At 39.6% G+C, this 15,161-nt stretch overlaps 1 protein-coding gene across 3 annotated transcripts in view; it reads right to left on the bottom strand.

The window, feature by feature from the left end:
* The window catches only part of CCDC88C (coiled-coil domain containing 88C), a 95,606-nt gene that overhangs the window by 71,876 nt on the left and 8,569 nt on the right, over window positions 1-15,161 (bottom strand). For all 3 annotated transcript variants that reach the window (XM_065685708.1, XM_065685709.1, XM_065685710.1), the window contains exon 3: window positions 14,651-14,759. In XM_065685708.1, the coding sequence (XP_065541780.1) occupies window positions 14,651-14,759 (109 nt within the window). The remainder of the gene's footprint in view (window positions 1-14,650; window positions 14,760-15,161) is intronic.

Raw genomic sequence — 15,161 nt, 5'->3', positions numbered from 1 at the left:
AAACAGAAATTATTTGAGGCTGCTGTGTGTTTAGTATTCCATTACATTAGTCAGCCTGGTTGCTCTGTTAAGCACAAACTTCAATGGCTTCCCAAGTGCCAGGAAATCCATTCACTCCATTCGTAATTTCTTTTTGATACAGCAGCAGTGTGTGCCAAAGATGTGCAACTCAAAGGGGTCTGTACCACACAGAGCAGGCAGGTGATGATTAAACGAACTGAGAGTGCTTAAACAGACACAAAACTCTCCCTCTCCCCCCATTCTCACAATAGTAAGTACAGTGAGCAGACCTCAGTTGGTGTTAAGAGCCAAATCCTGCTTTTTCATGATCACCTCTCTGAAGCCTTGAGATTTACCTCACAATACAAAAAACTTTCAGATCCTTTCTTAAGACTAGCAGAAGGAGCTGAGAATACCCTTATAGTAGAGTTTTCAGAGCAACCAGCAAAAACTACTGGACTGTAATTCCAGTGTGTCATTTGAACACTTCTTTGCATATACAGAGTAACTAAATGACATGTCTTATGCTAGCTAGCTACATACCAATGGTACATATTAAGGTACACAAACATAATAAGCTTTAGAGTTTTTGTGGTGAGGAGATGCCTTGTTGAAGCAGTTGACTGTGACTGCAGTTCCAAGCTGCAATACCTAGGGTAAAAAAAAAAACAGCTTCTGTCACTGTGGATGGCCCTATTAACTGTAGAAATTCAAGCCTTTAAGTGCAAGAGGAAAGTCTATTCAATGGTAGCATCTTTTTGCATTGCAAATCAGCAAGACACCAGAATAGAGAGCAAACACCCCTCCAAGCTCTGGTCTCTTGAGGCAGTATGGGTGGGAGCGTTCACAAGAGAATGCCTTCAGAGTTTACCTTACCTGATGAGGGGGTCACCACTCCTGAAGGTGGATTCTCTATTGCCTTATGTCACATTCCCTACATGTAAATAACTGACTATGCTCACCAGTCACAACATACCCATCAGATTGGAGAGAACTAGTTCTTAGAACCCAGCACCAACCTGATAGAAGGCTTGTACTGAAAGTTTTGGAAATTTGGGAAGCTGTACATTTCAGTTCATATGGATTCATGCTTTAGGGAATTCCAAGTACTGTCCAACAGCTGTCAAAGTTGGTGGTGCAATAACTGCCATGAACCCAGCAAACAAGATCCTATCTCAGGTATTACCCTTCTCCGAGGTAAATCTATCAACATCTAGAATGCAGGTATTCTGAAGTCAGGGAATTCCACCTTTTTCTCTGACAACTGTTCCATTTAATTTATTTCACATTCTTAACCTACCTCAAAAAAGCACACAGATGTGCTTTGCCATAACTTTTTCTCATTTTGTAAAACTAGCTCTTCTGCTTTTCTGACAAGTGCCAAGTTAAACATTTCACCTGGTGGCTGGGGAGGCAGGAAGGGGGAAGGAGGATTTAAAAAAAATGACATCGTATTTCTAGTTGAACATGGAATAAGAAAGCAGTTAAAGTTATCACAGTGCATTAAAAAGTTTAAAATCCCATACTATTTATTTCTATCTGGATTTTTGATACTGTAGAAACAAAATGATGGTTGAAATATTAAAGTGTATCCAAGGTGTTTAATGCAACATCTTAAATCAGAACTCACCAGTATGGAATATTTAGCAGGGTTTGGTTTTTTTCTGGTTTGTTTGGAGGTGGGTTTTTGTTTGCTTTTTGGATTTGGGTTTGATTTTTTTTTGGGGGGGGGGGCAGGAGGGGGAGGGATGTTTTTCAGTCTCAGCTTTCCTCCTTTATACACAAGTACACTTCATTGTAACTCTCAGACTAACTTGACAATACAACAAATCATCATGGTAAGAAAGGAGTTTCAAGTATCTCCAGACTTGTATACTTGTGCCTTTCGCTATTTGTTGGTACCTTATTAGGCAGCAACCATTTTCATCCCAGTGAAGAAACAGTGTACATACCCCAGCAGAAGAACACTGCGATAGTCAGCCACTCCCTATCATTATCACAAGCAGACAGAGAAGATACAGGGAACCAACTGTATGGTCACAGCATGTACCAGCAGAGGCATTTACTGGTACTTCACAAAAAAAACCCAAACACCACACCACTCTCCCCACCCCCCACACACAATGAAACCTACAGTTCAAAAAATAGCCTTTGATGCACATTTTTGATACATGGGTGTTAGGCTTTTTGGTTTGTTTTTTGTTTGCTTTGTTGGGAGTTTTGTTTGTTTGGGCTTTTGGGAAGGACGGTTTAGTTTTGGGGTTTTTTTTAATACAACCTTGTTTGGGGATGAAAGCCATAAGGACTAAGTGTTATCAGCGAATCACAGAATAGTTAGGACTGGAAAGGACCTTAAGATCATCTAGTTCCAATCCCCCTGCCACGGGCAGGGACACTTCACACTAAACCATCTCACCCAATGTTCTGTCCAACCTGGCCTTGAACACCGCCAGGGATGGAGCATTCACAGCTTCCTTGGACAACCCATTGCAGTGCCTCACCACCTTTACAGTAAAGAACTTCTTCCTTATATCCAATCTAAACTTCTATTTCCCAGCCTTTTCTCTCCTTATGCAGATTTTTCTTCTGGCAGCACTTCTCCACCAGTTACACAAACATAATCAGACAAACTGAGAAGTGTTAACACTACATACTTAAAAAAAAACTTCACTATAATAACTATATGATAACCTTTAGTACAGCGCTCAGACAGCACCTTTAGAATCTCAGATTCACCTGTGCAACAGTATCACTCTCACAACCAGTAAGCTATAGCCTCTGGTTTTGTGGTGCTGCAGAGGTACATTAAAAACTGGCATTAAAAAAGCTTATTTAAAACATACGTGCTGAACACACTTGCTTGTCACCTCCTTTGCATATTAAATATGGTTGGTGGATGCAGCCAAGACCCCAGTGAACTCTGAAGTTTTCAGTTAGGAAATTGTATTCTACCTGTTACAGAAAGAACAACATACCAGGAACTTGTTTGTGCCTTAAGCACCATTTTGCAGCATTTATCCAGCTAAAAAATAAATTACCCTTCACTATTAATTTTCTTGACTTACAAAAGACTTTGAGAAATTAAGTGTAATGCAACATGATGGGAGGGACTTGCATGAGTATCAGTAAGACCAAGGTGGTTTGGTTTCTGTTTGTTTATAGGAAGGGTGGGTTTAATGTATTTTATACTTGAGATTATCCCTTTAGAGTCTCAAGAGGTTGTCATTTGTTGTAAGTGTATTCCTACTTGGTTGCAAACAAAATGAAAAGAACCTTCAAATTATCTATCCTTTATAAATGGGTGACGGAGTACAGGCCCGCCTGCAAATTCTGCATGCTGGAGGAACACAGCAGTTCAGATCGTTATAAACACACCTGGTTTTTACTCTGTCACACTAAATCAGCTCTCATCTGAATGCATCTCTCTTACCACCAGGTTTGGCATTAACGATCAAAGCCTGCAAAACTAAACCTCCAAAACTAGGTGCCCTGCTAAGCTCAAGACCGAAAATGCGAGCCAGGTTGGCTCCTTCTGCAGATATTCAGTTGCCATAAACACTGCAAAATCTCTAAGTAGTACTGATGAAGTGTGATAAATACCTTGACACTGGTAAAGGCTGCAATATGCTGTCAAGGAGAAGAGCCAAAACAAACCATGATCTGGCAGACAGCTCCAGCTTCACAATAGCCAAGGGTATCAAAGCAAAAGTACTTAAAGACCCCACCATGGAAGATGGCTGACATGTCAAGTTATATTAAGTCAGTGCCACTTAAGATCAGGTCCTATGCCATACAAAGAAAATGCAATTGCAAGTTAACTAAGATGCTTTAAGAAGCAAGAGGCCAAACTACAGCTGCGTCTTACAGAGATAAGTCTTCCAGCAATAACAAATTATTTGAAAATCAAACCCCTCAACTGCACAGAATTTCAACCCAGCAATATATACAGAGGAACGGCTAAGTGAAAAAGGGAGATCAAAAATCATCTTTCCAATCAAGATTTTGGCTCTGGCTACAAAGGAAATGCATACTGGAAGAAATGCGAGACAGCTCAACCAAGTCTGAGAATTACAGCAGAGCACTCTGGTTTAGTTTCTTCTGCATGACTGGAAAAGAGCACTGGAGTGTAAGCAAAGCTTCTAATAATGGCAGCTTTTGTGGTCCTTTACTACAGACTCATTCCTTCTGCACGTAAAACTGTAAAGATACACCCACATGCTATTTGGATAAGCATTTGCCACAAACACTGAAAGTAAAGACAAAGCCTTCAATACTAACATGCAGCTTTCTCATATTCAGGAAGATACAGAACACACAGGGTGGTTTGCTTTTGTAGGTTGGTTGGTGGGGTTTTTTTCCCCACTATTTGAAAGACTGAAATTGAAGTGACCTTGAGACATTTATTACATTAAAAGGCAACTCACTGTAGTTAAATTGTAGCTCTGCTTTGAAGTAACTGCACAGTTTTCAGAGACTCCTAGTAACTCAAACACTAACCAGTCAAATAGAAGGGTTTTGCTGGGGCTTTTTGTTTGTTTTTAGAGAACAGTGAAGCATGCTTTATTTTTAAGGTAACTACTTCTCAGGACCGATTCTGTTTCTTTGGAATCTGTATCCTGACAACTGAGCCTTTTATCATACATAGTAATTCTGCATTTAGTATCAAACCTTAAGAAGAAATTCACCTCCGTCCAGTTTCTAGTGGTAAATCATTATGCCTCCCATGAGACTCCAGCCACTTAGCATTACTGCAACACAGCTGCTCCAAAATAAACAAGGCATTAACCTCAGTACTACCCCCCCCTTTTCTTCTAACACATCCTGTGTGCCAAACAGGTCTTTCTGCAAAACGAATTTGATGCTGCACTCCCCTACAAATACCTTTCTGGATATATTACAGATGGGATCATCATTTACAAAGAAAACAATTCTTTAAAGTGCCACAGGGAATTTATCTTCATTCTTTTGTTCTCAGCCTTACAGCAAACAGCTTAATGTTTTCTGAATCCGTTCTTTAATATCAGGTGAATAAAGCTGACTTTTTCTAGAACACCACCTAACATAGTTTGAAAATATTAATAACCCACTAAGTAATAATTTTCACAGGACAAGATGATATTCAAAAGGAATTCATACATTTTTCCTTTGTGCAAAGACCACAAGTCTCTCCTATCACCCCCAGAGGAGCAGATGCCTATCACTTATCTTGGTCACCTAACAGGCACTAACAATGTCATTCTGTAAGTCTAAAAAAACCAAAACCAATCATCTAGAGACTCTTAATAATGCTAATTATGAAAGAGAACAGACAGTGACAACTCCACAGGGGCCATTTCAGCCTGCTGAGCAGAGTTTTATATAGGCACTTTCACTGGCCATATGAGGAGCCAACAGAATTTAAACACTTAAATCCCTTCAGCTCCATCTCTTAATCATAATGGGAAACAGGAGAGTCACCAGCTCTCGCACAGCTTATATTCAAACAGTGCATCTAAACAGCTATAAAAAATGTTATTCTGCTTAAAGTACAGTGTACACACATTAATTTGCTGCATTATTTGCTCTTTAGAGTTTGCTTTTCTAAAAAACAAAAATCCTTCCTTTAAAAAAAAACAATATATTTGCAAAATGTGAGACATATGCATGGATCAGCAAGTCAGCAGTTCAATTTCTGTGTGCTCACAATCAGGTCGCCTTCCCTAATTTGTGCTGGTGTAAAGTCCATGCACTATGTAAAGCAGGGAATACACTCTTCCCTGTGGTTTGTCTTCAGCAAAGAAAGCAGTACACTAAAACTTCCTCCTGTCCTCATGTCTGTTGCTTCCTCAGGTCCAGAGGCCTGCTCCAAAAGCTACATCCCAACATTCTTAACAAGGATGGGCGACTCCACAACCTCCATGCCCCTTTCTAGGCTTAAGAACATTCACATTTGCCAGAAGTACAAGATGGCATCACAAGCCTGAGTTTGTGCTTGAGCAGACCTTTACCATGCAAACCACATTTCATTCTCAGAATACAACTGTGTATTTGGAGATGATGCTCTACCCAAGATCTCCCACACATTTCTGAAACTGATAATCACTCCTTCAAAGCAACAGATAAGCACTGCTTTAAAAGACATCTCAAATATCAGCCTCAGATGAAAACACTCTCAGGAAGAATTGCGTACTGGTCTTGTAAGTCCTTAAGAAAAAGCAGTGCCCAAGAAAGTGAGAGTTTGTTACAGACCTTTGTAACAAAAGCTAACAGCAACCCTGCTGGAGTGAAAAGCCCAGGCAAGTTGAGTGATAGGCACAGAGAGACCTTTACTCACTCCACACCGTAGGGTCATAGATGTCACTGGGACTGATGGGAATGAGCCTTGACACCAAACCTTAATCCAGAGTCAACAGTTGGGTAAGAGCAAGACTATGGACTGAATCCCGTGTGCCACAATACAGCATGTGACAATAAGCTCACTGTTAAAAGCACCACACTGGATTAAGCAACACCTTCATAGACAGAACATGTAAACAAATTATGAACATAAATCACCTTCATTTGCTACCTGCCATTAAAAAGCAGAAATTAGTTCTTTGGGAATTGGCATGCAATTCAGGGTTTTGTTTTGCAATCCTATAAATTTGTGGAATTCATCTTCTTGTCTTTAAAAACTTTTTAATGAAAAGGACTAAATGACATGGAATTCATTGCAGAAACACAAGCAATAAAGCTATCTTTAATTTATTCTCATCTTCTAGCAAAAATAAATCTCAAAGCTGTTTTCAGCTACAAGTGGCATGCAGACTGTTTTCTAACTTACCCAAAATTGGTAGGCTCTACTAAACTTAGCTTCCTCCTTGGCAAAATTTCAGCTGACAAGAATAGGACATCTGCCTGAAATGTAGGCAGCAGCATTGAACGTGGCTGTCTGCTGAGACTGAACAGCAAATTACATCCTAAATCTAATATCCAAAAATATATGTAGTATAGGACTGAAATACCCTGTGGTTTTAGCACTGGTAATCACAGCAATAGTCTAGGAGATTAACATTAGGCCTTGGCTTCCATTAAGAAAAGCCTCACACATTCTCGCATTACCCTTTTTTAAGCCATATAAAGGACACAGTGGATCTATTCGGTAACTCAGAACTCAGACGTACCAATAATTGTTTTCAGTTAACATGTCAGAGGTTAACTAAATATTGCTGCGTGGGAACCAAACAGCTATTCCATACTGTAAAAATTTTACAGGCCACCTTTGCTTGCCTCTGTATTTTAGGACACTGCTCCTCTTGGCTCAGTTTCTTCATTTGTCTGCACAATGCATTCACACCCCTTTAGCTTATTAAGCAAAACAAAGACAAGACTACACAGACACATGCCAGCATATTCTGCCCTTTCCCATATTCTAGCTCCAGGAAATTACAGGCAATAAAGTAGTTTAAAAGCCACCCTATTCTCTTCTATCTGTTTGAGGTCACCATTTCATTCTGTATTAAAATGCATGTGGGGCCTCAGGGGAATAAATAGGTCTCCTTAAGCTCAGTTCTCCATTAAACCTTCAGACATAATTCAGTATATTGGCTGAAATGCATCCTAGAATCACAGCTAATAATAACCTCAGTCAGGTGCCCAACAGCGTGCTACTAGCCATCTGATACAGCAGCTCTCACCAACCTGGAAACACTTTTAAAACTGATCTCTGCAGAAGCTTACTTCAGCTCTGGAGCAGCAATGTTTGTCTAGTTCTTCTGGAAACAAGCAAGATAGATAATTTTCACCCAAACAAAAAGCATCAGTCTGGCTGGTCCTGATGAGCCACCTGTCTCAGTCTCTTTCTCACTGAAATAACTTGATAACAGGACCTATACAAAATAAGCATGATCTTTCTCATGTTCTTATGTTTACTCCACTTGCAGAGTGGTACCACTATTTTCAGCTGAAGGACTAAATCAAAGACTAGCATCACTAGTTTAGCATTTCCCAGAATGCCTGTGCCAAGGTCAATCATACCCTTGCCCTGCACCCACCACCACAATAACTGAACGTCTTTATAATACCAGTATTACATGCAACCCTCATGTCTCATGAGCATGCTACTGCAGAACAGAAAGTATAATTAAAAACATTTTTGTCATGTGCTTAATGAGGCCTTCTTGGTTCTGAAGTACTAGATAAATACATATAGACAGTCTGTGCCTGTAGCAAGTTTAAACTAAGAGCCAAATGAAGAAGAGGAGTGGAAACAAATATGGAGCAGGTAAGGTCTTATGCCACACTGTGCCAGAATAGCAGTATTTCCGGAGTCTGAGCCCACTGCCTTACTGAAACACAAGAGCATCTCTACAATGGTACCTTAGTACTAACTTATTTATCATAGTTAACTTATTTACTGTAGACTTCTACAAAAAAAAAAAAAAAAAAAAAAGAAGAGGCATAAAAGACACAGAGAGTGGCTGCTCAGCACCATTTCTTTGTGCAGTTGTAACTTAAGGCCACTAGAACATGCATGCTACCTTCAGTAGGTGCAACAATACAATTGCCAATGCAGAAATAATTCAGAAGTTTGTATGCATATAAGCCCACTCAACTGTACACTTAGACACTTAAAAGTGCATGAGATCACCAAAGTATTTGAATTAGAAAGAGCTTATCGAATCATCTTATATCTTGCTCTTGAGAAAGCTGACATTCTCAGTTAATAGTCTTGGAATTCAAAGCTCAAGATGAGGAGCTGCTGAACTAAGATCTCTAGGGAACAGGAATCAAAAGAAAGCATATTGCGCCACTCAGGCACATTGGAGTTTAACACACCAAATAAACAAGGCTAGGAAAGAAAGACTTATCTAATCCAGTAGGCCACTGTGGGTACAAAATCCCCCCCCCCCAGAAGAGAAGAGTGCTTTTTTACTTTAAGGGTGTGCGCATTTATGTGCATTTCCAGCCCCTTGGTGTTTACTTTGCTAAGGACTGAATTACCAGCCCACTAGAACTAGCCTGCCTAGTGGGGAAAGATTTCCATTCGCAAAAGAGGACACTGCTACTTCCACGACTTTATTTATAGCTTGAGTACAACTGTCAGTCCATAACTTGTGCCCAAATCTGGAGCTCCAAGTTTGAATTCCTCTTTGTAGTCCAGTCAAGAGCTCTAAGCCCAACTCAACACTTCTAACACAGAAGCAGGAGCTGTCTATTGATCTGAAAGCTACTGGTATCGCAAGGCCTTTGCTGACCCACCAGGAGAACCAGCTTTTGCCCCAGCCTGAAGACAGAACAGTCTCACACAGCCACAGCAACACAACAGCAGCTCACAGCAACAGCCATACTCACAGCCACCTAATACCTTGTAACATGCCTGATAAAAACGCTGCTGTTTGTACTTGTTTTACACAAATATGGAGCAGCCAAGTAAAATAAGGACATATGTCTGTAGAGACGTGCCTTAAAGTAAGGCATCCTTGCTCACCATTCTCTCTGACTCCAGCTAAGTGAGTTCAGGTGCGAAAGGTAGGATTTGTGGTGTTAAGTTTCTAAAAATTCAGTGAACGGTTTCATTTTTCCTCCCCACACCCTCACTTTAATGGACATGCTAAGCATCACAAGTTTCTTCTTGAAGCTGCACAAGCCACACAGTCGTAACTGGTTTCAGAACTGTGTCTGGGTACACTTTAGTGTTGTTTTTTTTTTAAATTAAGATATATTTCCAACCTATTTAAAAACATGAAGCAATCTGCTAGGTATTTTAGTGACCACAACTGCCACTTCTTTTTCACTTTCTGCCTCAAGTTTTTCATGTAAGCGGTAGGAATTTTGCTCGGAACTGCAGTATATACTGTAGGAGTGATTATTGGAATTTCCGAGGGTTAGCAAACCAGCCGACATCAAAACAGATGTTGTCAGAATTTTTTTTTTTTTTTTATAAACTGCTATCAAAGTGACTTTTAGCTCCTCAGAAAAAGCCACTAAACCCATGGACTGACACATGAGCAGAGGAAGCACAGCAGAGCCACTTCAAGCTTCCCCTGCCTGCCTGCCTTAGGCCTCCTTCAAAATTCTGTAGGTATGAGTATGTTCTCCAAGTGTTGCAGGCATCAGGATAGTTGCTCTTGCATGGAGACTACAGGATTGCTCTTACATGGAGACTACAGGATTTAAATATTGTCCACACCACAGTGAAGGCATAGGCTAACACCCTTCAGATTTTCTAGCTTTCTTGTTCCATCACAAGATGTGACAGAACCAGCAACAATAATAGCTCTTGCATAGGTTGTTGCAGCTTTAGGGCTTTTTTGTGTTTGTGGTTTTCTGTTGCTTTTTTTTAAACGATACCAACAAACTATAGTACTAACAAGGTTAGTACTAACTCTGCCAAAAACAGAGGTAGTGCCACACCACTATGAAGATAGTTGCCACAGCTGTGATGGATCACTATTTGGAAAAGAAGCACAAGGCCCCAGGTAATTAAGGCCGTAACAGCTCACTGGCAATAAGGGTCAAGAATGCTCATTTCAATGAAGCCAAGCTTTGTTCAGTCTTGCAGTACTCACTCCTGAACTATTTTCACACCAATTTAATTGGACCAGTAGATAAGCCTTAGTGGAACTCAACGGAAGCATTTTGAAATGAAGGCAGAGCTCAGGAATAGCAAGATCATTTAATCTGTGTTGGACTGAACTAGCTAGTGTTGGTTTAAGGACCAACATTCCCAACCATGTTATCAACACAAGGCAGCACATGACAGCTGGAGGTCTATCTTTTCCACATACACCAGTTAGCTGTAGTATGTAGACTTCACCCTTTGACTAGGATGCACAACACCTGCACCAATGATAAGTGGATCAGCACCTCTTCTCCAATACATTCAGTTCTCTATTGACTCCTTCAGTCAACATCATCACTGCAGTCACAGACAGTAACCTGTAATTCTCCATGCTAAATCATTTCTTACAAAAGCATTTTGAATCCCAGTTTAAAGACAGCCAAGTGTCTGGATTCAGTCAGAGCAAGAAAAGACACACAAAATTCACACCATGAGCAATGAACACATTCTGCCATGCTCAGCCCTTCTCCAAGATACAGCACCAATTGCAGATGTTTTATGACCAGCTGTTTCTCCAGTGAACCAGTGCTATAACAGTTATTAAATGCAATTAATGACAGATTCTCTTGAATGCCCATGAAATCCCACAGCAAAAGGAGTCATTTGCCTGGTCCTGGTTTCAAAAGAGGGACCTCTTGCCAATCAGAGACATAGCAAAGGTGCAACTGCTGAGAGCAGGAAACGCAGACATGCTGACTGCTACCACTACTAACAAATATTATATATCCTATAAAAAAAAAGCCACCACCAAAGCTTCAACAGCCAATATTGTCCCTCATTTTAATAGTCTTGACACTACATTTTTCCTAGTGGCCATCAACAATCCAGTTTCATGCAGCTGAAAGTTGTGAGAATACAACTCTTCAAAAAGTTTTTAATGAACAAATTCAGTTAGCAAACTTCAGAAAATTAGAGCTTATTTGAACTTAAAAATGTTTCTTCTTTGCATTTACCACTGCTAAGTTACATCTGCTGAAGCACAGGTAAGAACCAAACTCTATGGCTCAAATCAGAACCTAATTCCACTTATAACCTGGCTTGTTCATTGTCATTCCCAGCACAAACCCTCAGCCTGAGAGATCAGGACAACCACAACACTGTGAAGAATGCCTGGATTCATGCTTCTGGGTAAGACCTAACCTTGTTTTCTGAAGATAATAATATTAATTTCAGATAATAATTAATATTAATCTGTATTAATGAGAATTTTGCTTTAACAAAGATTATCTACAGATACATGAGAAATCTGATATTAGATACAGATAAACTAGACAACTATGTGATCTGAAATGTCAACTACCTTCTGAATATCAGAGTTAATTTTAGTAGCCAGTTATGTCACCTTCCTCAGATACAGTTTACAGTACCATGAATTTATGTCACACTCTTGATCACTCCTGCCAAGTGCAGAGAAGGGCAAGTATTGTTTCATACCTTCCAACGTCCTTCAACGAAGCATGAGGTGCCATTTTCCTCATTCTAGGAGACCTAGAATTTATGAAGCTGTAAACTTTACTTGGGTCCACTAAGTGAAAGGGAATGTAAAATGTCAAGGCCACCATTGTATTTTTAGAGCTTTTGTTTCTCTTGAGGAAGCAGCAAATTCATGTTCCTATTGTTTGTCAGGAACTTCCCCCCACACACACACACTTCCAGTCTGCAATCAAATTTGACTATGTTTTCAGTCAGTGAGACACTACACTCATTTTAACTTAAGCTAGTATATTAGTACTACCTCAAAGAAAGCTCACAACTTCAACCTACTTAAAAACAACTCTACACACTGAAGAGAGGCCTAACAATATTTAATATATCCCAAAACATCCGCTTGGTTGCATGTTAAAAAAACATAAGTAGATTCTACAAGATCCTAAAATACAAACAAATGTTCCGAACATCTAACAAACACTAGTACAGATGCAACATTATACTCCGAATCACCCAGAGCTTGGCTACAGCATAGACAGCCTTAACTCCACACAGACTATGAAGAGTTGAAGGCTGCACCCACCACATGAAAGGGATTCTCCGATTACCATCAAGACCTTGGATTTGCCCTGAAAATGCGATTCTGACAAGCATAAGTACATTTATTATATAATGTTATCATCACAAAAAATGTGATTTTATTTTAAACTTTGATCTAATTACACATTTTCAGGACCAAATGCAAAGAATGATCAGTTCTCACGACTCAGCTTTTTTTACATGAAGTTTGTGTAGTCCTAAGGCAACAAGATGCACGGTACTCAATTTCCTGACTACAACAGGAACCTCACTGTTATGCTTGCTACAGCAAACCTCAACTACTCTTTCCCATTGAAAACTCTGTCTTAACCTGTTTTAGGCATTGCTAGCTTCACTGAATTATGATTAGACAATTCAACAGCTATGTCAACAAGACACTAAGCAACATATCATATAATTATGAATAATTTTTCTCTTTTCATGAACCTGAGCTCTGCTCAGGTACTCTTTAAAGAAGAAGTCGCATTATCAAGACAAAGTAGTCACATAAAGAAAATGCTTGAGTTTCAACAACTTATGGACCAGACTCACACTGTAAATCTTGTCAGGGTGAGGAGAGAGGAAGACAAACTAATCCTGTCCCTGTCCTTACACAGTCCTTTTTCCTTGCAGACTCCATACATAGTTACACTATTCAGTGGGTAACAAAGAAATAAAATACCCACATTCTGCCTTCAGTTATGACCAAATGGAATTTCCCCCTCGAAAATTACATGTCTCAGGGATGACATCACATTGTATTAGCATCTCCAGTTTTCAACAATCAAGACGCAAGTCAGCTGTCTTCAGAAATACATGATACCCTTCTACATAATCTCAAAAGAGTTACACACTTCATTTTACTAGCAAGCTGCTGGAACCTGCACAGATGAGTCATCTACCCCATACAACTTTTCCACAAGTCCCTCTCTCTTTTAGGCTTCCTTGAAGAAGGTCAGAAGCACAGTAGTGGCAATAACATGGAATAGAAGTAGGCAATAACATAAGAAAACAGCATCAAAAAGGACTAGAATAGTTAAGCATTTAATCTCTTCTACATGTACAGAAAAAATGAAGTATCCATGATGAGCAAACTGACATCAACTCCTACAGTTTAGCTGTTTTGTCCATTATAAGCTCAAGACACATGCAGAGGAGCATTTTAACAGCCCTCATTGGTTTCAGCCTGGTTTATAATGCACAGCATTCAAATCTGGCAAAAAGATGTGTAGAAGGAAATAGCAGAACATTTACTCCTCTCATTAAGGAGTCTAAATATACACTACAGTGTGTATACAGAAATTCTATTTACAGTAACTGAATTCACTTCTATGGCTTTCCAGCGCATCAAATATGTATCTAAGTCTGCAAAGGTGCTCAGCTGTCACCACCCTCATTTTAGAGGAGCACTATTACAGCAGAGGAACACTGACAGTTCAAGGACGATGCCTAAGAAGTGCACTATCTGTAAGAATTTGCAGTAATTCCTGCACTTAAGTCTCTTAAAGCAGGAGTTCAGAACAAACAACTGCTTTAACACCCAATAACAGGTACACAGCATACAATGTCTACCTTCAAGATAAGAACAGATTTATTTTTCCTAAGTAACACTACAGCAATTTGATATTTATATTCTAGCATTATGTACAATTCTTTATAACTACTTGCTTGCTTGCAGCCCTTTTAATAGAAAGTCACTTGTTTTAAATTTTATACCCAAACCCATTACTCCAGTGTCAGCAAATCCCTTCATACACACAGCCGGCAACCTCACCACAAAAGAGCCTTTTTACTAGATGTACTAGCCAAACACTATAGTAGCCTTTGAGCACATTTCTTATTTGAAAGAAGAGGGGTGCAGGGAACCAGCCTCTGGCCATGAGGGGCAGATAAGGCAGGTGTATCGTCACTTCATAAGGAAAGCATGGCTGAAAGTACTTTTACATAGACACAATTTCCTTTTTATTTCTTGTAGCAAATTTTTTTGAGCCACTAGCCCCTGCACCAGCTGAAACTTATAGCAATCGCCACAGGTCAATGAGCAGAGAGCCGAAATCTCACCTGGTAGTAAGTCTTAATGTTTCTGACTAAGATGGTCAGGTTTTGAACCCGAAGATAGGTGTCATTATTTACATGCTTGTTGACACACTGGTTGGTTGGTCGAGGATCTCTATTAAAAAAGAAAAAGAAAACAATATTACTATTTTACTCAGTACTAAGACTTAGTATCTCAGTAATACACCATTAGGAAAACCCTTAAAAATATTATATAGGATATATAGGATAATTATATGGGATACATATATATTCATTTACAATGGAGAAAGCTCATTACCTTTGCCCATATGTATAACTTGGAAATTTCCATGAACACCACAAAGTATCATTCCTTATAGTTAACCCACACAGCAGTTCAGGGCAGCTTCCCTTCCTATTTGTATTTCCTTCCTATTTGGATTTCCCCAAAGAAAAGAGCATACTTAGCTTGTACACACTAGATCAAAGCAGTCTCTGATAATAAGGGGTTTATCTTATTCAAATAAAGGGAAGCCTAGGAAAGACTACCATGCCT

The sequence above is a fragment of the Lathamus discolor genome, chromosome 6 (genome assembly GCF_037157495.1).
Source record: "Lathamus discolor isolate bLatDis1 chromosome 6, bLatDis1.hap1, whole genome shotgun sequence".
In the NCBI taxonomy this organism is placed as follows: domain Eukaryota; kingdom Metazoa; phylum Chordata; class Aves; order Psittaciformes; family Psittacidae; genus Lathamus; species Lathamus discolor.
This window is presented reverse-complemented; position numbering and strand designations above follow the sequence as displayed.